Source organism: Mauremys reevesii, linkage group 2 (assembly GCF_016161935.1).
Source record: "Mauremys reevesii isolate NIE-2019 linkage group 2, ASM1616193v1, whole genome shotgun sequence".
Taxonomy (NCBI): Eukaryota; Metazoa; Chordata; order Testudines; family Geoemydidae; genus Mauremys; species Mauremys reevesii.
The window spans coordinates 221,394,878-221,419,819 of NC_052624.1; the positions used below are offsets into that span (position 1 = coordinate 221,394,878).

Below are 24,942 nucleotides of genomic sequence, written 5' to 3' on the forward strand. Positions count from 1 at the left end.
CTGAGAACGTGCCAAAAACCTCCTTACATGACTCATGGGTTCCTATACATAGCTGTGTAATGCTGACAATATAGCACAACAAAATCAGCCACCATTAAACCATGCAAAGGCAATTGCTCAACTCCTACAACCTTGTGACTGGCACACATTTCTGAAGTAAATGCATTGACGAAGTGGGTAGTCACCCATGAAAGCTCATGCTCCAATATGTCTGTTAGTCTATAAGGTGCCACAGGACTCTCGCTTATTTCTGAAGTAGTTATCCTATCATCTGGCTAAAATAACTCAACTATTTCTGGTTATAATCACCAGGCAGTCCTAGCCCCACTACATTTCTAGACAAAAAGTTTTCTCTTTTAAGAAGATGAGGTACTGGCCCTCTTGATCCTAAACTTTGATTTCAAGGGCATCATATTTCAATAGAAACAAAAAGTTAAGACACACAGGGACTTGCAGCTCAAATTATCAAGTTGTATCACATGACAATCACTGTTTAACACCAAATCTTAAATGGTCTAATATTTAATTGACTTGAAAAAACCCGAGCTTTATTATAAGTAAATTTTAAGAAGTCTACTGCATACACAATTCAGTGAGGGATTTTCAAATGGACATTCCTTTCCAAACCAAGACAATTATGGATTTACAGAAGCATTTAAAATGAACAGTGGCTCCTTGCCACTCCATCATCTGACTAGATTATATTAAATCTTAGTGCCAAATCTCTCATTTTAATTCCACAGTAAACTGACATCAAGTATAAGATTACTAGTTCAATTCAAATTAAGCAGAAGATTAACTGTGAGGAAGCCAGCTCCTCTACAAACAATATCTACTAGCTAATGAAACAGTGAAAGTGCACAAGCTGTTTGCTCTAGCGCAAATGCCATTTTGAGTGTTGGAAGCAAGTGTAAAAAGAAACAAGGAAAGTAAAAGACAGAAATGTACCACTAACCTTGACACAAGGCACCTATTCTCCTGCAATGTGGAAATCCATACCTGCTGTGTTTCCACAGCAGATGATCACATCTCTCACCGACAGGTACACAAGAATTCCAATTTATGTTTACATTTACATGTCTTTTTTAGTAACTAAAGAAGACATTTGACAGAAGGAAAGTTGTCGTCATTCCTATTAATAGCTTATCTTCCCAGTTACATTGATGGTAAGGCTGTACCCTTTTTTCTTCACCCAAATTCCAACTGTTGCTAACATCAGGTCAAAATTACAGCTGAAGGGCCTTGTCAATACAGACATATTAATGCATCAAGGATTAGAGTTACTCTTTTACCTTACGTGCAAAAGTAGCTTGTTTTCTTGACATGGTTGGAGAGTCTTCAGATTTCCCCAAGGTTTTGCCAACAGGTGTTTTAGAAGTGCCTGCTACTGTAGATTTTAGATTAGCAAACAAACCTCTCTTGGGTTTTTGCTCCTTAAGGTCTTCTGAATACAAGTGCTTTTTTCTCTCATCTAGTTCTTCTTGCAGAAGAGACACTGTTGCTTCAAGCTCAAGGACACGTTTAGCCCAGTTCTGAAGACTTCTCATTTCTTGTTCCTATGAAATTGTTAAACCACATTAGATAAGTGAACACTAGCGGATGGTACTATTATTTTGTTCATTTTCTCCAAGTAAAATTTAGAATGAGATCAGTGTGCTATATAGTAGAACTGTGCAAACACATTGATTTTTTTGGTTTGCTGGCAATCTTAAGATCAGCCATAATAGGTCAGACCAATGGTCCATCTAACCCAGTATCCTGATTGGCCAGGTGCTTCGTAAAGAATGAACGGAACAGGCAATAGAATGATTCACTCCTTGTCCACTCCTAGCTTCTGGCAGTCAGAGGTTCAGAATGCCCAGAGCACAGATTACATCCCTGACCATTTTGGATAATGGCCACTGAGGGACCTATCCTCATGAGCTTATCTAGTTCTTTTTTAACCCCTTTATAGTTTGGCCTATACAACATCCCCTGGCAACAAGTGCCACAGGTTGACTGTGTGGTATGTGAAGAAGTACTTCTTTATGTTTGTTTTCAACCTACTGCCTATTCTTCTTTTCATTGGGTGATCACTGGTAGTTATGTGACAGAAACTTCTTTATACACCTTTTCTACACCATTCATGATTGTATAGATGACTATCATATCCCTGCTTAGTCGTCTTTTCCAAGCTGAAAAGTCCCAGTCTTTTTAATCTCTCCTCCTATGGAAACTGTTCCATATCCTTAATTTTATTTGCTCTTCTCAGTACTTTTTCCAATTCTAATAGACCTTTTTTTGAGATGGGGGTACCAAACTACACACACTACGAAAGATTTAGGTGTACCAAGGATTTATACAGTGACATTGACATTTTTTGTATTATCTATCCAAACCTTTACTAATGGTTCCCAACATTGTTAGCTTTTTTGATTGCCACTGCACATTGAGCAGATATTTTCAGAGAACTAGTCACAATGACTTCAAGATCTTTCCCGAGTGGGGATCCAAGTTATTTGTTATTATCACAACTCTACATTTTATAAAACACCATTTTGTATGGAAAGTAATGCACATATCAACACTGAATTTCAGCTGCCATTTTGTTGCCCATTCACCCAGTCTAGTGAGATCCCTCTGCAACTCTTCAGTCTTTGAATTTACAAAATTACTCAAGGTAAGAGTCTTCAAATTAAGAGTTTGCAAATGTTGTCACCTCACTATTTAACCTTTTTCCAGATCATTTATGAATGTGTTGAACAGCACTAGTCCCAGCACAGATCCCTGGGGGACAATGCTATTTACCTCTGAGAACTGACCATTTATTTCTGGTTTTTTAACGAATTACTGATCCATGAGAGGACCTTCTCTCCTAACCGAGCACAGCTTACTGTACACTTAAGAGCCTTCGGTGAGGGACCTTGCTAAAGGCATTCTGAAAGTTTTAGTACACTGTAGCCACATGTTTGGTGACTCCCTCAAAATTCTAATAGCTTTGTGAGGCATGATTTCCCTTTACAAATTGTGTTCCTCTGTCTGATAATTTGGTTCTTCGCTATAGTTTCAACTTGCCTATCAGACAAAATATTTTGTCCTACCCAAAACAACATTGTTTGCATTTAGTGTTTAAGGTTTTTTAAAAAAAAAATTTGAAGGAAGCTTTAAAACAGCTCTGGAGGAAAATATTCTGATTCCCCCTCCCCCACATTCAAAAAAGTGTCAAAATGACTGATTTTTTTTATGTTTTGTTTCCCCTTCCACAAATTTGGCAAAAACAACATGAATTCACAAAGTGTTTCAGTGTTGCCAAATCTGCATTTTCTGCTAAGGAAGTTTTGGCTGAAACATTTTACCTACTCTACTGTACAGGCAATTATATTTGAAGAAAAATGGGCAAAGGCCATTAGCCAAAATTTTACTTAAAGTTTCGGCAATATTGAGACATTAAATTACATTGTCACAAACACATGCAATACCACCTCAGAAACTAAACAGAGCAAGATGCCTGAATACCACATTTGGTACGCTAATTAACTTCAGTTTCCAATTTATGTCTATATTTGACCCATTAAGACAAGAAACTCAAAATATTGGGGAAGTAAGGGTCACAGGATCTTTACTCCTTAGGTATTCATCTGCTCCTGTTTCAGTTTCAAACCTAGAGTCAGAATTCTCTCCACAGCAATTACAGCATAATTCTGTTTGACTTTAGGCTGGAATAAGACATAGCTCATCAAGGAGGAGTTCCTGTTTTTATGTAAGTGTTCAAGTGGTAAGAAAGGGGAAGGTAGTTTTCAAAGTGTTTTCCATGTGGCATAAAATCAGTCCTCAAGTTCAACCCAGGTTGTTACTATCTAAACTGGCTATTCAATGGCCAAGAAATGGATTACTGGGCCCAGTCCAATTCCTACATAGCAGATATTTGACCACAGAGAACCACAACGGCATCAAAATTGGTCAATGATGAAGCATGGGTGGGGCAGCTTGCAATATTTCATTTAAGTGCTCTACATCATCCTGCAGAAAGAAGACCCTCTGCTTGTTTTGTGTACACCAAATTAACTTTCAGATAAGAGTCTCCCAGTGTCTGACAAGCTTTGTGCTCAGTAATTAAAGCTCTGAAATGGTCATACATCCTGCCCATTTGAGGCAGATGATTGAGCCCCCATAGCTATTCACATTCTGAAGAATGTAAAGTCTTAAGAAAAAATTGTTTCTGGTTCTTATGGTTGCAACAAAAGCCTTTTAAATGTGAACTGATGTATCCGAACCCTAGAATAAAAACTGAAGGGACTGAGCTACCCCAGTGAAATGAATGGGCTATAAACTCAAGGCCAGTGATGTAAATTGTGTAATTTAATGCTCACATGAGCTAAATGCAAAAAGCTCTGTAGTCCTAGAAGTATCTTGCATTGTTTTTATCTGTCCCTTCCAAACCCAGCGGCCAAATTCAAAGGTAGCAGTATTAATTTAGTTGCTATCCAAAGAACATATTCTACTCTGTTTAAGCCTCATGGTCAGTGGGAGAGTCACTGCAGCTAAAATGGGGCCTCAACTGAAGATCTAGTCCAGAGGCCCTAGTTAGATACATAGGAAAGGCACTGTTGCTTAAAGCTAATAATTTTTGTGTTTCACAGTAATCAACATCAGGGTACAGGTGTTCTGCTGAGGTCTAGCAAGCCACAATGGATTATATTTGGGCATTCAAGACGAGCTATCTGAATACTGCATCTTTTATTTATATTTGAAAGTTGCTAGTTTCTAACCAATGTTTTATAAAATCATTCCAAATGCAGTCAGATTTACAGTACAGTCTCCTCTAGTTTTCCATATCTACTCCCTCTATACAAGTCAAACAAAATAAAACTTTTTACATATTACCAGTTTAGAGAATATAAACACAGGGGGTTGACATTTGAAACCATAGTACAAGAAGTGTCCTGTATGGTCAATTCATATCCTAAATACCATAAACGAGATTCAGCAAGCAACCAACTCAAGGACAAGCTTTATGCTAGCACTAAAAGGAACAAGAACCAAAAATAAAATCGCTATCTCCTATTCAGAAATAGCCTTGTAAAACCATCAGCTGCACTAACAATTAATTTAAAAGTAGTTTCAATACTTGTTTGACAAACCTTGAGCATTACCATGTGCGTCAGTCTATTGTTTTCCTCGGTTGTTTTTCTGCAGACTTCATTCACTTCTTGTAAGGTTTCATTTAATTTGTGCATTTTAAGCTTCAGAGATTTTATAAGCTGCACAAAACAATATTCAAGTTTAAGAAATCCTTAAAGTTTTAAAGGTGTGTATATATACACACACACACCCATATATATATATATATATACACACACACACACACACACACACCAAAAAAAAGCCCCACTCTTAAATTAGTTCTCCAAAAGGCTTTGAAGTTATAAATACTTACATTAAAAAAATCCTTGTGCTCACTATGTTAAATGGGCAAATGTGGGAGGGGGAACGATGCAAAGTAAGAGCTGAGCCACTGAGTAGGAATGTATGAGAGAAGTGAAGCAGGATAGCAGAGTGGGATTTCCAGGAGAATGGGTAATTCCTTTAGACTGTCCCCACTGCCTGAAGTCTCAGGCTGCTATTCCAGCAATAGCTTGCTGCTCTTTTAGCCATTTTAAATTTGAAATGCTGAACTCCTCAAAATTAAGCTTTTGCACTAGAAAGCAAGTTTCATTTTCAGGCCAAAAAGCTGAAATTGGCTTCAGGGCCAGAACTTGCTGCTGAGATTCTGGAGACTGGGGGTAAGAAGATGAGTGACTAGTCCAGGGACTTTAAATAAATATATTATATACTCAAAATTAGAGCTAGTAAAATATAGAAAGTTTCTCACAAAACTAAAAATGTCTGGTTTTCAGCAGAAATTGATGAAAATCTCTACTATATGAGTATGTTTATTAAAGCTGGCTAAAGAGATTTCTCCTCTCTCTAGTGTGCTTATACACACCCACCCACCCCCCAATAAGCTACTCCAGGGTGTGAATTAGTAAGCGACGGGTACATATTGTGAAGAGTTGAAGGAATTCTGCTTTGGGATCGGGCTTAAACGTATACCAGTAAGCCTAATCCACACTCTGGATATTACAGAAATGAGCCATTTATGTCTGACTTCCAGATCTGCACTCCATCCAGAAAATAGCTTTGGCAACTAACCAAGTAGTTGGTTTTACTTCACTGGGACTTCATTTTTATTTTTTTTAAAGCACTAAAGGGAATGAGGAGTCCAGTGGCACCTTAAAGACTAACAGATTTATTGAGCACAAGCTTTCGTGGTTAAATAAATCTGTTTGTTAGTCTTTAAGGTGCCACTGGACTCCTCATAGTTTTTGTGGCTACAGACTAATAGTACTACTACTCTGATACCAAAAAAAAAAAAAGGAAGGACGGTTTTTAAAGGCACTGATCTGAAATTCAGTATCTGAGCTGTTACCTGGCTTTCTTGGGCAAGTTACTTAACCTACGCATCTGTTTCCCATCTCTAAAATATGGGGCAATAATTATCTGTGATGCATCCTGATCCTAGGCCAGATTTTTTGCTGATTCTAGTTTCCACTGCATCCCGACTATTAGAGAGCATATGTAATAGTCACTACAAGATGACATTCAAGCCAGTGGCAAGCCAGATTGTAAGAGAGCCCAATTGCCATTTTAGGCACCAAAGAAAACTCAGCGAATTGGGTAGGAACACTTGAAAGCTTTTCCCCAGTTGAGAGTTCTATTGCTGAGCACTTGAAGATCTGGCCCTTACAGGCTAGAGCCCTCAATCACCAAAACAATCCCCAACTCATCCACGTCTAGGACAAGATAGAGAAATTTACCTCATCTTTCTCATCGCACTGTCTCTGCAATACTTCTGAAGTTCTCTGCATCTCCTTATACTTAAGATCTGTATATGACAAAGAGAGTTAAGCTAGTTTATACTAAACAACAAGAACATACTAGAAGAATATCAGATGCTTACCTGATTTCACTTTGTCTTCTGCAGTCAACACATCTGAATTTGGGATTTCCGAAGCCAACAATCCATCTGACCACTCTCCAAATTTTTGTTGCAACTCTAATATTTTCCTATCTCTGTCCTGAACAAAGAAATGCACACTGATATTTGTAAAAGCAGCAAAGAGTCCGGTGGCACCTTATAGACTAACAGACATATTGGAGCTCATGGGGCAAATATCAGTGCATCTGACGAAGTGGGTATTTGCGTAAAGAGAATATACACCTTTGACTAAAAGGCTGGTCTTTAACCTTTAAATGTGACCATATTGAACATTGGAAACAGATGCCAATTGATAGTTTACTTTTAAAGTTAGTCTTATTGAGTCTTCTCTAAAAATTTGTGCCACTCTCTTGCCAAGGCAGATGTGTATTCCACTTAGGAATGTGCATGCTCAGCACACCAGAGCTGGATACTTTTGCCTAGCAATACCTGCAGAGTAGGGGTTCTCAGCCTTTTTCTCTGAGCACCGACCCCCCACCCCCCCCACCTGCTATAGAAACTCCACAGCCCACCTGTGCCACAACTGCTTTTCTGCAAATCCAGTAGAAAAAGAGCCATGGGTGTCATTATGGGGTAGTAAGCAGGGCAATTGCCCAGGGCCCCACGCCACAGAGGGCCCCATGAAGTTAAGTTGCTTGGGCTCTGGCTTCAGCTTTCTGCTGTGGGTCCCAGTGAGTTTAGCACTGGCCCTGCTCTCAGGTTTATTTTGGCAGACCCCTGAAACCTGCTCATACCCTGGTTAAGAACCACTGCTGTAGAGGGCTCATGCTCCTGCTTCTTGGCTGTAACCCCTCCCCTCACCCTAACCCCCCCTCATTTCCTTTGCACCAAAAGCCGCTGACAGATGGCATTCACCCAAGAGTTCTGAAAGAACTCAAATGTGAAGTTGCGGAACTATTAACTAGGGTTTGTAACCTGTCCTTTAAATCGGCTTCTGTACCCAACGACTGGAAGATAGCTAATGTAACGCCAATATTTAAAAAGGGTTCTAGAGGTGATCCTGGCAATTACAGACCGGTAAGTCTAATGTCAGTACCAAGCAAATTAGTCGAAACAATAGTAAAGAATAAAATTGTCAGACACATAGAACATAAATTGTTGGGCAAAAGTCAACATGGTTTCTGTAAAGGGAAATCGTGTCTTACTAATCTATTAGAGTTCTTTGAAGGGGTCAACAAACATGGGGACAAGGGGGATCCAGTGGACATAGTGTACTGAGATTTCCAGAAAGCCTTTGACAAGGTCGAGACCCTCTGGAAGCTCCTTCGGCACTATGACATCCCAGCAAAGGTGGTCAACCTGATCAAGAATTCATACGACGGCATACACTGTAGAGTGATCCATGGAGGACAGCTCACAAACAGCTTCCAGGTGCGAACCGGAGTCAGACAAGGATGCTTGTTGTCACCACTTCTCTTTCTTCTCGTCATCGATTGGATTATGAAGACATCCACTTACAAGCGTAGGAATGGAATCCAATGGTCATTGTGGACCCAGCTTGATGACCTGGACTTTGCCGACAACCTTGCACTCCTTTCGCACAGTAAACAGCAGATGCAAGAGAAGACCAACGTAGTGGCAGCCACGTCATCACAGGTTGGCCTCAACATCCACAAGGACAAGACCAAGATCCTTAGGATCAATTCCATCAGCAACGACCCAGTCACACTGAATGGAAGCCCCCTGGAAGAAGTGCAGTCCTTCACCTACCTAGGTAGCATCATCGACCAGCAGGGTGGCACAGATGCAGACATCAAAGTAAGGATTGGTAAGGCAAGAGCAGCCTTCTTACAGCTCAAGAACATCTGGAGCTCCAGAGAGCTGTCTTTGGCAATAAAGATTTGACTGTTCAACTCCAACGTGAAATCAGTCTTACTGTATGGAGCTGAAACCTGGAGGACAACCAAAACAACCACCAGGAAGATCCAGACCTTCATTAATAGCTGCCTCAGAAGGATTCTCCAGATCCGCTGGCCAGACACCATCAGTAACATCCACCTCTTGGAGAGGACCCATCAACTCCCAGCAGAGGAAGAAATTAGAAGGAGAAGGTGGGGCTGGATAGGACATACACTACGCAAGCAGCCAACCAACATCACCAGACAGGCACTGCAGTGGAACCCCCAAGGCAAGCGGAAAAGAGGCCGCCCAAGAAATACCTAGCGACGCGACCTTCAGGTTGATAGCAAAAAAATGGGCTATACCTGGAACCAGCTAGAGCGAATGGCCCAGGATAGAAGACTATGGAGATCTGTTGTTGGCGGCCCATACCCCGGTTGAATGATGAATGAATGATTTGACAAGGTCCCTCACCAAAGGCTCTTATGTAAATTAAGTTGTCATGGGATAAGAGGGAAAGTCCTTTCATGGATTGAGAACTGGTTAAAAGACAGGGAACAATGGGTAGGAATTAATGGTAAAGTCTCAGAATGGAGAGGGGTAACTAGTGGTGTTCCCCAAGGGTCAGTCCTAGGACCAATCCTATTCAACTTATTCATAAATGATCAGGAGAAAGGGGTAAAAAGTGAGGTGGCAAAGTTTGCAGATGATACTAAACTGCTCAAGATAGCTAAGACCAAAGCAGACTGTGAAGAACTTCAAAAAGATCTCACAAAACTAAGTGATTGGGGAACAAAATGGCAAATGAAATTTAATGTGGAAAAATGTAAAGTAATGCACATTGGAAAAAATAACCTCAACTATACATACAATATGATGGGGGCTAATTTAGCTACAACAAATCAGGAAAAAGATCTTGGAGTCATCATGGATAGTTCTCTGAAGATGTCCATGCAGTGTGCAGAGGCGGTCAAAAAAGCAAACAGGATGTTAGGAATCATTAAAAAGAGGATAGAGAATAAGACAGAGAATATATTATTGCCCTTGTATAAAATCGATGGTACGCCCACATCTTGAATACTGCGTACAGATGTGGTCGCCTCATCTCAAAAAAGATATACTGGCACTAGAAAAGGTTCAGAGAAGGGCAACTAAAATGATTAGGGGTTTGGAGAGGGTCCCGTATGAGGGCAAATTAAAGAGGCTAGGACTTTTCAGCTTGGAAAAGAGGAGACTAAGGGGGGATATGATAGAGGTATATAAAATCATGAGTGATGTGGAGAAAGTAGATAAGTAAATAACTTTTCCTTATTCCCATAATACAAGAACTAGGGGTCACCATATAAATTAATGAGCAGCAGGTTTAAAACAAATAAAAGGAAGTTCTTCACACAGCGCAAAGTCAACTTGTGGAACTCTTTATCTGAGGAGGTTGTAACGGCTAGGACTATAACATTTAGCATTTAAAAGAGAACTGGATAGATTCATGGAGGTTAAGTCCATTAATGGCTATTAGCCAGGATGGGTAAGGAATGGTGTCCCTAGCCTCTGTTTGTCAGAGGATGGAGATGGATGGCAGGAGAGAGATCACTTGATCATTACCTGTTAGGTTCACTCCCTCTGGGGCACCTGGCATTGGCCACTGTCGGTAGACAGATACTGGGCTAGATGGACCTTTGGTCTGACCCTGTACAGCCGTTCTTATGAGCATGTGAACCATCAAGTGTCTGATGTGGTCCCAGAAGGCATGACATGCATTGTGGATGGCCCAAAGTTCAACATGCAGATATGGAGTGAGGCTGCACCCTTAGTGAATCTAGATGCATCCCCCAACCCAGAAGGGAAGCATCAGTAACCACTGACTTTGAAGAGGGCTGAGTGAAGGGGACTTCTGCACACACATTGTGTGGGGACTCCTATGAGTGCAAGGAATCCAGGACTAGTGGAGGAAGAGAAACCAATGTGTCCAGAGAAAATGCAGGGAAGGACAGTAAACCATCCTGAGCCACATATGAAGAGGGTGATAATGCAACCTGGCACACTGTGTTCAAGGGGACATGTGGCCCAACAGGCTTGGACACAGGCGGACTATCATAAATGGCTGAGATGGCAAACTGAGGCAGGCCTACAGAAATGCCTGGAAGCAGTTGGTTGGCAGGAATACCTTGGACCTTGCGTAATCTCAGAGGACCCAACTCACTCTATTTGAGTAGAAGTCAAGGTTGACTTTGCTCGACCATCTGGGATTCATTTTAAAACACTGCAAACTAAATACGATGTTAATGTGGGTAAGAACCTTCTCTCTGGAGCCAGCTTTCAGCAACCAATCATCAAGCTATCAGAAGATGTGGATTCCCTTCCTCTTAAGATATGCTGCGATGCATTTGGTGAAAACTCAGGGGGCAGAAGAGAGGCCGAATGGGAGGACCATATACTGAAAGTGGCCGTCTCCTACCACAATGTAGAAACTTCCTGTGGCTCAGCAAAATGTACAGTGTCCTCAAAGTCCAGAGCAGCAAACCAGTCATTTTGACAGAGTGCGGGAGGATAGCCGATAGAGTGACCATGCAGAATCTCAAGTACTTAATGAATTTGTTGTGGCCACAGAGATCAAGAATGGGTCTCATCACGCCTTTGGATTTCGGTATAAGGAAATACCAGGAGTAAAAACACACAGCTCCAGTGTTCCCCATGGAACCTCCATCGCTCCCAACTTCAAAGAGCTGACCTGCTTGATGAGCAGTGTCTAGCGAGACGGGTTCCTGAACAGGGACAAGAAAGGAGGGTCGAAGGGGGACATGAGGAACAGGATTGCATAGCCCCATTCAACAGTATCTAGGACACAGCTGTCGGAGGTAATATAGTCTGAAGCATTATTAAAATGGACCAGTGCTCTGGTCAAAGGAGTCAAAATGGGTGCTTGGTCTGCGCTGAGGGAGGGCATGTGAACTGCCTGAAGCTCAAGCCCAACTGCTTCCTCCTGTGGGATCTATCCCCATTCTAGGATAGTCCTGTTTCAGGAGAAAAGATTGTGCAAAGGAATGCGGCAGGTGACATTGTTGCTGCTGCTGAGCCCCATAATGGTATCTTTGCATGGATGGCCTGTTCACTTCCAAGGACCTCAAGGTAGCCCTGAAATTCCTGAAGGAGAGCAAAGTGTCATCAGTCTTGTCTGAGAACAAGTCTTTGCAGTCAAAGGGCAAGTCCTTGATGGCTTAGTGGATATCCAGAGTGATTCCAAAGTTCTGCAGCCAGAAAGCCTTCCTCAGTTACTGCCAAGGTCATAACCCTGCCCAAGGTGCTTGTAACATCAAGGGTGGGCTGCAGGAATGTTTTGGCCAGCAAGCAGCCTTCCACAACAAACACCCAGAACTCCTCACGCGAGGCCTCTGGCAATTGGTCCTCAACTTTAGCCATGACTGACTAGTTGAGGAAGTCATATTGGGCCAACAAAGCTCATTGATTTGCAATCTTCATCTGCCAGGGCGATGAGGTAGAGTGGCTGGATCTTTTGGGCAGGAAAATTTATGAGTCTGTCCTTGAGAGTAGACTTGAACTTTCCTGGCCAGGCCCTGTCCTTTACTGGTGTTACAAGGAAATTTGGGGCCAGATGGAGAAAGAACCCCTCAAATCACTGCATGGGAACAAAGTAGTACTTTTCCACGCATTTTGCCACCAGCAGTACTGAGGCCAATATACTCCACCAGGTTCTCGTGTGCTCAAGAAGCACGTCACTGATCAGGAGGACCACTCTCCTTGGGATGCTGGGCTATAAAATGTTCACCAGTTTGTGTGTGTTCTCTTGGAGGAATGCCGCCTGGATGCCCAGGGGTGCGGTTACATGGTGTAAAGGTCTTGGTACGCCTTAAAGTTCTCTGGAATAGAAGGAGAGGACAAATGAGGAAGCACAGCATCGTCCGGCCACTGATAGGGATAGGGCAGGGGTCCCCAATGCGGTGCCCATGGGCGCCGCGCCTGCCTCCTGGCTGGTGGTTGAGCATCCGCCGAAATGCCACCAAGTTTCCACGGCATTTTGGTGGAAACACCTCTCAATGACACCACTTGCCGCCAACAAGCGACGTCATCGAGAGGCGTCGCCGCCGAAATGGAAATTCAGCGGCATTTCAGCTGATGCTCGACCACTGCCACGGTCCTTCGTCTGGCACCGCCAGACGAAAAGGTTGGGGACCAGTGGGATAGGGTATTGGTGGCCAGGGACCTCCGTCCTGGCCATGAAGCACCTGCCAACCTGGGAGCCACACTGGTCCATTGGCATCCCCCAGAGTTCACTAGTTGATGCAGAGCAGGAGGATAACAACTGACTCTGAATCAGAGCACTGGGATCTCAGCAATGTGGGCAGAGTGACACCCAAGGGAGCCAAACGTTGGTCCAAGTCATCCGTCGCCCAGAACAAAGGTGGGAATCTGGGCCCCTGATGAAGGCAGTACAGAGCATGCTGATGCCACAGGGAGCATTGGTTCTGATGGAAACAGCGGTATCGGAGCATCCAAATGCACCAAACGACAAAGGTGGTGAGAGCTGCCATGAGAGCACTTGCAGCGCTGAACATGGCAGGGCTGAAGAGAGTGCTAGTGCTGAGGTCCCCCGCACCAACTCCAGTACCAGCTCCATTCTCACCAAAGGAAGGAGAGCATCTAGATGCAGTGGCCACAGACATAGAGGTTCAGTGGCTCACTACATTGAAGGTGGTGCAACCCTGGGGAAGTCTTGGACCAACAGTGAGATCAGGACCAAAAGGCAGAGGTGGTATGTGACGGCCTGGTACACCGACAACATGGAAAAAACTGGTACCAACATCTCCCTTGTTAGTACCAGATTCAACAGATGCCTTAACACAAGAGCCAGAATCAATTATATTGGGTTCCTGCATTTCCCACCTGGTACCAGGGAAGAGTCAGATGTATCCATGCCATCCTGCCTGCCAGAACGGACCCTGTGCTGATCTGCACTTTTTCAAGGGGCGGCAAGGAGTCGCCCCATGACTTGGAGTGGTCCCAAGACCTCTTCCTCAGCACCAATGACAGAACAGCTCCTCTGTCTCTTTGGCAAGGCGCCTGCCCCAGAATGAGTGGCAGCAGTGCTCTTAGCCCAAGGGGGGGGGGGGGGGGGCTTGGTACCAGATCATGCTACATGGCCTATTCAAGCAGGTGCTGCTTGAGGCAAAGGTTGCACACCACCTGAGTCCACTTCTGAAACAATATACAAATTGAATAGCGCTCTAAAGCTGTGCCTCACCAAAACAAAGCAAGCAACGTGTGTGGCAGTGGTCTCATGATGCTCAACCACCACCACCTGCCAGACGAAAAGATTAGGGACCATTGATGTGTGGGGATTGCTATTGAGGATCACCCCTCCACACTAAGGACAGTGTTTAAACCCCAGACATCACTGGGGAACACTAAAATTATCAACTAATACTTATTACAATAAAATAGGTGCGAGATTGTGAGACTTCAACCACAGGTGGTGAGAAGGAACTGCGTTGGGGTAGGGAAGTGCCTCTCAGAAAGCCAGGGAAGGAGCCAGAGCACGAGCACGAGCACTACCCTTCTACAGGTATTGCTAGGCAAAAGCTCTGGCATGCTGGATGTGTACACATTTAAGTGGAATACACATCTGCATCTACTTGAAGATTATGTAATTTAGCGTAAGATACAGCTACTAAAAGATTCAAGAGTCTAGACTCTTTGAGTATAGACTCAAGAGCCTTTTGGGTTTTATTAAATATGTTGATTTCTCACCACAAAGCTACCAGTCTCCTGAACATCAACTGCTTCCCTCTGAACCTTTGGAATTAAGAGCTGTTATGAGGACTATCCCTCTCACTCACCATGTCTCCACACTGCTTTTCCACAGAAACTCCCCCTCAAAGATTGAAGTGTTGCTCCCACCCTCTAGACACCTCCTTGCAAGTCGTGGGATCCCATCTTAGCTCCTGGCTTCTATGCCATCATTCTCATAACGGCAATCCTTTGAGTTGCTACCTTCCTCCTCCAGTCACTCTAGGTCTTTCCTCCTGACACAGATTTGATCAAAATCACATTCCCTCCAGTTAACACACACAAAACTGGGTGTCTGGGTGGAGCGTGCAGGTAGTGTTTCCACACACAGAGCTCATTGGTGTTAGCCACGCAGAATGTGTCTACATGGCAATAGTACACCCACAGCTGGTCTGTGTCAATTAACTCAGGCTTGTGGGGCCGGGGCTGTGGGGCTAGAAAACTGTAGTGCAGACATTCAGGCTCAGGCTGGAGGGTCCCAAAGCCCAAGCTCCAGCCAGAATGTCTACACTGCAATTTTATAGCCCTGCAGTCCACGTCTGCCAACATGGGCGAGCTGCAGGTTTTTTATTGCAGTTTAGACATACCCACAACCAGAGTTCCCAGAGAAGCTATTAGCATAGAAACAATGTCAGGAGGAGCCTGTGACACCCTACTATGACAATATGACCATGTATTCACAGCATAAATGAGATGAACTACCTCAAAAGTTATTTTGGTGGCTTAGTTTACAATGTTACAGTTAGAGGGAGAATTCTTGGCAGATACCTTTAAGGAAAGGCAATGTTACATAAGCTGACACCTTAAAGGACACTACACTGCAATTAAAAAAAATAATCAAATGAAGTCTACCTCAACTTTCTCTTGTTCAACTACGAACTCTTCTATTGGAACATAGTGGTCTTCAATTTGTTCCATTGCACACATATATGCATGCTTCTTTATAGCTTCCTTATACATTTCAAATTTATTCTCCAATTTTTCCTCATAACTTTCTCTCATATCTTCCAAGCGTTTACTGAGAATGATAAATCAATCAAGTTAGCTTGAGTGCTACATTTACACAATTTTACAAGAGTTAAAGTGTTAATATTTCAAAACTACATGTGAAACCTAGAAAGAGTTGGACAAAGATTCAAAGTAAAACATCAAGAGGTTAAGTGGGAGACTAGCAGAAGAAGTGTACAGTACTCCAAGTTCTACTTTTTAAGCTTGCAGTCATTTCACTTAGTCCTTTAGTCCGTCTTGTCAAATTCTATTTTTCAGTATCAGAAAAATAATTAATTCTAGTTAATCTATAGTACTAGAACATTGTAAGTTAAGTAACAGAAATCAAGAGAAGCCAAAAATTGTTGTTTCTGGCTCCTTTACTGTCAAGATATTTATGCTAGCAAGGACTTTTTCTGAGCTACTTACAATGGTGCTATAATGCAAGCCTGTGGGACAACTGTATATGCAACAGCAAGTGTTATGTGCATATTTAATGCTGGACGTCAGTCAAGTTTGGTTGGTCTAGTTTTCTATACCACTTTGGTTTGGCAACTGATATTTGCCAGTCCAGGAAAGCTAAAAACATGTTATATGCCACTGCTTTGATCTATCATTCAGCTGATGCAGTCACAGTACACCAACTGGCAACACTGAAAAAGACTCAGAGGGATTTATATGGTCCCCATTATGGTGAGGCGCTCAAATACTGCAATCTTAAGTGGATTTATGCTCACCACCACCACAGAGGTTGGGAAGTACTATTATCCCCCATTATGCAGTTGCAGAACTGAAGCACAGTAAGCCTAAGGTCACACAGAAAGCCAGTGGAGAAGAAGGCAATCAAACCTGTGGTTCCCAATCCTGAGCCATCCCTCCTCTCCTTAATATCTAGGCTCAAACCCATTTGAGATTGAACTCCCATGAATTTGATCTACTTTTAAACTTGAGCCCATCTGCAATTTAGGTCTTATTTTGGCATAAGTGCAGTTTGAGGAACCAGCATAAGCTATACTGGTATAAGCACTTCTATGCCAGTATAAACTGCATCTACATCAGGAAGGTTTTGCTGGTTTAACTGTGTAGATTAGCCTACCATCCTCACACTCCAAACATAACTACATTGATAAATTTAAGTTTAAACCAAGCCTTAGATTGGCTATCCCAGCCTTTTTCTTTTGGGGGTGGGGGTGGGGGGGGGGGAAAGATGAGGGAACCCAGCAAGTTTCCATCAATAGGCAGTGACAGACCTGACACATTAACACTACTGTAAGACCTGTCTAACCAATTGTCTCCTCTTTTACTACACTACAGTAGAATACATTTCTGTGGCATTCCTATTAGGCTCATCTTGGCACCAATTATAAATACAGGGGTGAGGTACACAATCCCATTGTGATTTTTGCCATTTTTTTAGAACTCCCCTGGAAAAACCATGGGAAACTATCCCAAGAAAAGATGCAAAAATGCTACAGGTAATTTCAAGTTTCTTTAGTAGCATGCAGATGCCTACAACCTCAGTGCAGGCTTGATTTCTCTGTGTTTAGTCACCTGCCAGAGAGGACATGGTCTATCACGGCTAGCCTCTTCTTAAATATCAGACAACCGTAGTTTAGTGGAACAGAAGCGGAAGCTGAATGAAAAATGAATAGCAGAGAGACGATGAGAGAACTAAACAGATTTGTCTTGCCATCCAACTGCTTGTACTAACTGACATAACACCACACACATGGGGATGGCAAAAAGAGAAGATTGGTGAATGGTTGGCAGGAAAGAGGAGGTCTGAGAAGAGCTGAACAGGGCGAGACTATTTTTCATAACTATCTGAAAGCAGTCACTCGTACATCAGAGAGCTCACACCGTCTGTCACATGCAATTGCATTTGAAATACCTATCAACTTTGCAGATTCCCAAATTATTGAACCAATCTCTGGAGTTACCACGACCATTGCTCAGAACCAGCTCTATATTCTGTGTGCAGTCACAGTATTTTAGCCACCAAGAAGCCAGTAATGGTTTGTGGAGCTGGCAAAACGCCACACAAAACTGTGCTTACAAAGGTGTTCTGCCACTAATGTAGCAATTTGTATTCTACAGCAATCTAGGAGAACATCCTCAGGAGGTACTGAGCATATGTGATTAGACCCATCAGTCTTACTTGGTCTGGTAGATTCTCAAGTAGGGGAAAGTCAGAATGAGATATCCTGCAGTAATTTCAGGTTAACCATAGAATAAATTCAGTGTTGCATGCATAGGGCATTACCACTGGTTTGGTTTTATTTGGGTTTGTTTTTTGGGAAGCATGCAACAGTAATCTGATCACTGAGACATTTTCTAGTCTTTTGCTTTTGGGAAAAATAGAAGAGCTTTAGCGTTGGCCAGCCATTATTAGCTTCCTCTCTAGATGGTGTATGCATGAGATGTTCCTATTCTATTCCATCATGTTATATAGTTTTGATGGTCTCATCACTTACCTCCAGGTTTCCTCGGTTTCCAACAGTTGTTGAAACATAGCTTCTGCCATCTCTTTACGTATCTGCACCTCAAGAAGAAGTTTACTCTGCCTTTCTGCAACTAGCGTCTTCTTCAGGTTCTCAGTTGTTTTCAAGAGCTCCTGCATTTAAAATACTTCACTTCATAAACCAAGCTAAAAGGTCTAACATGCAATTCAAATAAAAAGATTATTTACCAGGCAATGGTGTTTATAAAAGCCATCTCTACCCGTCCACTATGGAACATGAAACCCCATCTCATGGGCCTATGTTGGTTTTCCTATTGAAATAGCTCAGTTCTGTTGAAACCTCAGTATGTGCCCAAGAAAATGATTGAGCCCACTCCCACAGAAGTCAATGGGAAAACTGATATTTACTTCAATAGTTATATCTTGCTCAGAGAGAGACAGAGTGTGTGAGTGTAAGTTTTAAACAATTTAATACTGTACACAGCAATGATGATTGTGAAGCTTGGTTGAGGTGGTGAAGTCAGAGGGTGGGATATTTCCCAGGGAATGCCTTATTGCTAAAATGATGAACAGCTGAGCCCTCAAGGGTTAACACATTTTTGTTAATGTAGCCTCACAGTCTACAAGGCAGCACAAATGGAGGGTGGGGAGACAACATGGCAGAGAAAGAGACACACATCCTGTGCGTGAGAGACAGACATGCATTGCCCCTTTAAGTATGCTGACTGCACTCTAAGTACATTGCCTTTTTAAGTAGATCAGCAAGTTGAGATAGCAGCTGCTACCAGCAAGCTCCCGCCATCGAGTTCCCCCCTGCTCTATGGAGATGATGGGGCAAGCGGGGGGCAAGAGCAGGGTGAAGGGGGACATGTAACTAACCCCCCCTCTTCTGTGCCCCCCCCTGCACAGCAAGCAGGAGGCTCCCAGGAGCAGCACATGGCAGTGGGGGGGAGGGACAGCTCAACTGCCAGCAATTGATAGCCTGCTGGGCGACTGCCGCACAGGGAACTTAGAGGAGTGGGGAGCTGACAGTCCACCCTGGTTCCAAGCCCCCACCAGCTCACTCAAATTAGCTCCTCTTTCTGTAAGCAGTGGACAAAGCAGGCGGCTACCAAACATAAGGGAGTATTGCGCAACTTTAAACGAGCATGGTCTTGCTGCTGATCAATTAGAGAAAACGTTAACCGGGACGTTAGTGAGGAGTTACTGTACCTCATGGGTCATGATGGTGATGTCCACTTCCTCTTCAGAGGAGGTATCGATATCTTCATCAGGAACCTCTTCAGCAGATATGTTGGCATCAAAATGTACTATAGGCTTGCCATCCTTCCCAACCAGTTTTGGAGCAAAATATCCAAAGGTTTGGGGGTGGATTGTCTGAATAACCTGAAAAATAGTTAAAGTTATATGTACAGTGTGGGAAATGACATTTCCTTCTGGTATAAATATCAAAGCTATGTTAACAAACCTTCCATCTCGCAAAGAATCTGTTAAAAGTATATGTATTTTAAGAGAGAAACAATTATGTTGTCCCTCAGTTTGTATTTAATAAAACAAGAGCAACTCAAAATAAGGAAAACGATATGTTTAGTTAATCTAAACAGAGATTTGGAAAAAGTTTCCAAAAATTTTAACTTTTGGCACATTTGCCCTGAATGACCAAGAGCAATTCCCTAAGGTGGCTATTGCCTCATGTGGGATGTAACCGAGAGGTTCAGGTGTCCACCCTGATGGGCAAGATTAAGATTGAGTCATGAGACTTTGATCAGAGAAGCTCAGGGATTCTTACAGACAAGCTCTATCCATTCAGAGACAGAAGAAGCAGGTACTACGAGGGAACTCAAATAGGGAAAGCTCTACATTGAGAGCACTGTCAAAAGCCCTGACTTAAGAGCTCTAACAGTTTAAGAGTGTAATAGAGTGTTACAGTTAAAAGTGGGCTTACAGCTCCAAACTAGAAATAAGATCCTCCTTCCATGAAGTAAAGGCTCCCTCACGAGAGCAGCTGGAGGTGGACAGCAAGAAACAGCCCAGCAACTGATTCTGTGGGGCAGCTGTCAGGAAGAAATAGGAAAGGGAGTAGAGCAGGGTAAGATCAAATACCACCCAAAATCCTGCATTAAGTGATGAGGCAGGGAGGGTAGGAACTAGCAACCACCTGGGGGGGGGAGGAGAGAGGGGCAGAGAAGAGAGCGTGCACGCCAGTCACTCCCAAAGAAAGTAAAAGACTGTTTGAACAGGATTCTCCTCAGGGGTTGAGCACACTTCCTCCAAACCACTCCATACCCCCACTGACCAAAAGGCAAGACCAGTAAGAAAACAAAAAAAAAAAAAAAGTTAAACCCAGGTCATGAACATTAAACAAGAGGAATCTGAGCACTAGAAATCGTGTTTAGGATATTGGTTGTAAGATACTAGAGACTGCCTCTTCTTACTTCATCTCTTGAATCTGCTGTTAAAAAGCTTTGGGACAAATGGTCAGCTTGTGCAACTCATTTATACATTCATAACTTGTGCATGCACACGATGTGAGATTACAATTTAATTTGCATGTACACAGTGGGCATAACATAGCCACCCCTCTGTCTGGTCACACTAGGTAACTGTACTTAGTTTAGTGCAGACTAACATAGGAATGCAATTCTGCATACCTGATTGTCATTTTTCAATTTCAAGAAAGTTAAGACTATTAAAAACTTTTTGCAAACAAGCAACAGCATTTTATATATAGGAAGTAGTATGGTATATTATAAGCCCATAAGAGACAAGCCAGTTGCACTTCAAATCAAGAAGTCCTAAGTATATTGAGACCATATGATCAGGAGTGTCAATATATAGTCAATCTAGACAATTCATAAGTTAAGTGTAAGAATGCTTCAAGGAGAAGTAGACTTCTACTTACCTGTTTGGCTGTAGCAGAAAATTTCATTATGTGTAATGTCTCACTGTGAGTGGAGGCACACTGATTAACGTTGACAATCATACAAGCTTTGCCTTTACCACAGAAGAATGGTTGAAACAGGCGGGTGAGTTTACTCTCTCTGAATGGAATATAGCTGTGTTTCACACTTAAAGAGAAAATTGTACAATTTCCATTAAGGAAACGGAGTGAGCTGTAATATATCCATAGCTTTTCTAGATCCACTCTTTGAGGAAACATATGCGCTTTTCCATAAGAACACTCAAGTTTGAATGTAATGTCCCTATCCAACAAAGCTGAGCATATTCCCAAATGCTGTCCAAGAAAAGATCTATAGAAGGTATTTTAAAAAGTCAAGAAAAAAATACGGACAACAAACCTGTATTTTTGGACAAGTTCATACACTCACAAAAAGGAGATACTTGAAGAAATCTCATGTTGAGTACAGTCTATTTCTGACTTCTCAAGTGAGTCTACTTGCACAGATTGAGAAAAATCTGATACTGGTTGCTCGCAGTATAAAAAAAAGTCACTGGTTTTGCAGTTTCATGTCTCTTCTACCATACTCCCACATACAAATTTAATTCTTCTACTTTTCCTGTGGAAAAACTATTGTGTTATAGTGATGTTTGCAACAAACATATTACTAAATGTACATGTTAAGTGAACCACTGTGCAAGTTTGCAGAACCACTACCCAAAGCGATGCACTGCATGATTAGTCTTTTAGGTGAACTAAAACTCAAGTTATTGTTTTAAGTCTTCTCACTTACTTAGGATTCTGCTTCTGCTTCAGTGCGGCAATGCATTTCCCAAGAATAAAAAGAGAATTATTAATATTCCCGGCTTCTTTTAGTCTGTCTCCAAAAGTTTGTGTCTTATTGCACCGTTCAGACCCAGCCAAGTCACAGAGAGACATTCTAAATGAAAGAATTAATCAGCAATATAAATATTATACAAGTTAAATACAATTTTTTAATATTCTTTACTTTCAGATACATTGGTGCGATAAGAATCACTAACTCTTAACATTTTTGGACACACATTTGAGGTGTGGACTACAGAGTACCTTCTTTCTAATGTTTGATTCTTCAGTGGCTTTTGCAAACAGAAGGTAAGAAACATGGTTTTGTACAAAGCCTTCCTTTCAATACGAAGTCCAGAGTAGGACATCAGATACTCATAATTAAGGCTGTGAGTTTGTCATGGAGGTCCCGAAATCCGTGACTTTCTGAGATCTCTCACTTCTGCAGCAGCCAATGCAGCTCACCTGGGGGCCGCCTGAGGAGCTCGGGCAACCCCTAGGCCAACCGCACCAGCCACTGCTGGGGCAGTCTCGGGCCACTGCCCCCCCTCCCCCGCAGCAGCCTGAGTTTGGGTGTGTGTGGGAGGGAGCTCAGGGCTGAGGGTTGGGGCCTGGGAAAAGGGGTGCAGACTCTGGGAAACGCTTACCTTGGAAGGCTCCCTAGAAGTGGCGACATGTCCCTCCCTCAGCTCCTAGCTCTGCACACTGCCTCCGCCTGCAGGTATCATCCCTGCAGCTCCCATTGGCCATAGTTGGGGCGGGGTCAGCGCATGGAGCTAGGAACTGAGGGAGCCTGGGGGGGGCGGGGGATGTCACCGCTTCCAAGGAGCCACATAGGAAGCCTGTCAACCCCACCAACCCCCACCAGCAGAGGTCCCAGACCACACCCCACCCAGGGCATGCTCCCCCAGGCTGCCCTCACACTCAAGATTTAGTCAAGAGTATATAGTACAACTCACGGACAGGTCACAGGCTGTGAATTTTCGTTTACTGCCCATGACTTTTACTAAAAATACCCATGACTAAAATACAATCTTACTCATAAGACAGCTATAGTTAAACACACTGCAATAGCTTAAATACTGCCATTAGTATTTCCATATTCCATGGAGAGTTAGTTAAGACAATATCCTAGCCCTTATTTAAAAAGTAACTAATGGGAACTAGTGCATTCCGAGAACAATATAACACTCCTCTAATTCTTTAGAGCCAGCATTCATAGGAACCCAAATCTTGGTGTGGGACTATTCCACAACCACCTGAACCCAAATGAATGCTACCAACTGAATTGCTGAAGCACTTTCCATAGTGTGTTTCTCCTCTAGGGGAAAGTACTTTGATCCTAGTCAACTCCTTGCAGTTCTCACAGTACTGAAGATACTAATGCAGAGCATTAGTAATACAATACAGATTGATACTTTTGGATGCAGAGTAGTTTGTTTCTTTCTGCAGCTTCCAACAGCTGGGCAGAGGACAGGAGTTCCCCACAGGTTGACTTATACAGCCAAGTGTAAACACTTAGCACATAATGCAACTTCTGTCATCAAAGTTTGAATTAAGCCACTGGATTGCCCCCACATGGCCCACCAGAATACTTAGAGAAATATTTGTGCGGGGATAAATAACTACATAAAAAAAAAATTAAAAAACGCATTATGAAGACATTTAGGTTGCAAAGTCAAGTATTCAAAAAGTTCTGATGTGTTTAAATGTAGATTGTCCATGCAACCTACGCCTATGCAGATTTTAGCCCTTTGCATATATATATGTTTAATTACATGATCACATACCATTTCCACAAGATCCTACATCATTCAATACACAAGACTGGTACTGCTCAGGGACTGAGGCAGTTGTTCAATATCATTCAGTTAATCATCTTACCTTATTTACTGTAGACTAACCAAAGTGGGCAGGCAAATATCACCTCATAGGGCAGGCACAATATCAGAGTGCCTCACAAATGTTAGTGCGCTTATCTCAGTGGAGATGAATTTGTTATCTTCCCCACTTAGGAAAATAAGAAACTGACTCACTGGCAGAGCCATGATTTGAAATCCGATCATGATTCAACTCTATATTCATGCCTCCAGATCACGCTGCCTTACTGCCTGGGCACCCACAGCTCCTGTTAACTTCAGTTGAAGGTGTGAGTGCTCAGCACTTCTGCCTATTCAGGCCCCAGATGGCTCAAAAGAGGCACCCAGAAAAAGAGGAACATGATTAGTGGCACTTGCCAAAATTGTGTCTTAAAAGACTTCCTCAGTAACACGTGAGCTACGGCAGAAGCAGGGATAACAGGGCTCTCCTGTTTGGCATTCACCTGTCTTAAATCACCATCGTTTCATCTTCCTGAAGTTCTCTATTTTGTTCTTTTCACTCCTACCAACTTCTAGAGGAAGGAGGGGGAAGGGATCCTATAGACATCTTCTTTCACTACACAACCCTGATTCAATCCCTGAGCACTGTCCATTCTGTGCACTGCAGGAAGGAGGAGTCCTGGGGGAAAAAAACTTAGTATGTGTATAATACATAATGATCACAAACAGGCTGAATTAAGGTTGCCGAGGCAACCTGACATTCCCCAGCTTCCAAGAGCTTGACTCTGCCACCTAAGCATTCTTTTAACAATGTAGTTTCCTACGCTGTTTAAAAGTAAATACATAAAGCAGTAAAAACAAGATAACACTCATCTGCCTGAGATCATGCATCATTGGTAGAGTCTGGATTCTGAACCTTCTGCAATGTAGTACACTTGAGGTGTGAGACTCACTATATTATGACAGCAGCAAAAAGGCAGTTACCATTAGGGGAGGCTTGATGGGGTCATGTATGAGTTGGGGGGGGGGGGGGAGAACACAGCCAAGCCTAGCACCCCCCACAGAAGATAGGGAGCACCTTCCTCACATGGTGCCCCCAAGGAAGGGGTTGTCAGGGGAAGACTGTCTTGCTCTCCCCACTCCCAGAGAGGCTATTGCTACCTGGGGTTCCCTGAGCAGTACATTCCATTGTTGCATTGGGGATGGCTTGGGAACACTCTTAGATTAGAATATTCGTGTTCAGTTATTTCAATAGGCTACCAAAAGTTTCCTTGAGGAATGCAAGCTACAG

The 24,942-nt window shown here is 42.8% G+C and overlaps 1 protein-coding gene across 5 annotated transcripts in view; it reads right to left on the reverse strand.

Moving 5' to 3' along the window:
- Positions 1-521: 521 nt before the first annotated feature.
- Positions 522-24,942, reverse strand: part of LOC120396444 (kinesin-like protein KIF20A) — a 38,994-nt gene continuing 14,573 nt past the window's right edge. For 4 of the 5 annotated variants that reach the window (XM_039521333.1, XM_039521332.1, XM_039521329.1 and 1 more), the window contains exons 11-19: positions 21,800-21,946; positions 21,010-21,175; positions 19,320-19,493; positions 18,121-18,260; positions 15,512-15,677; positions 6,980-7,097; positions 6,837-6,904; positions 5,121-5,240; positions 522-1,556 (exon numbers count right to left, since the gene is read on the reverse strand). In XM_039521333.1, the coding sequence (XP_039377267.1) occupies positions 1,281-1,556; positions 5,121-5,240; positions 6,837-6,904; positions 6,980-7,097; positions 15,512-15,677; positions 18,121-18,260; positions 19,320-19,493; positions 21,010-21,175; positions 21,800-21,946 (1,375 nt within the window). In that variant the 3' untranslated portion in view covers positions 522-1,280. The remainder of the gene's footprint in view (positions 1,557-5,120; positions 5,241-6,836; positions 6,905-6,979; positions 7,098-15,511; positions 15,678-18,120; positions 18,261-19,319; positions 19,494-21,009; positions 21,176-21,799; positions 21,947-24,942) is intronic. The other variant, XM_039521331.1, reaches the window with a different exon arrangement.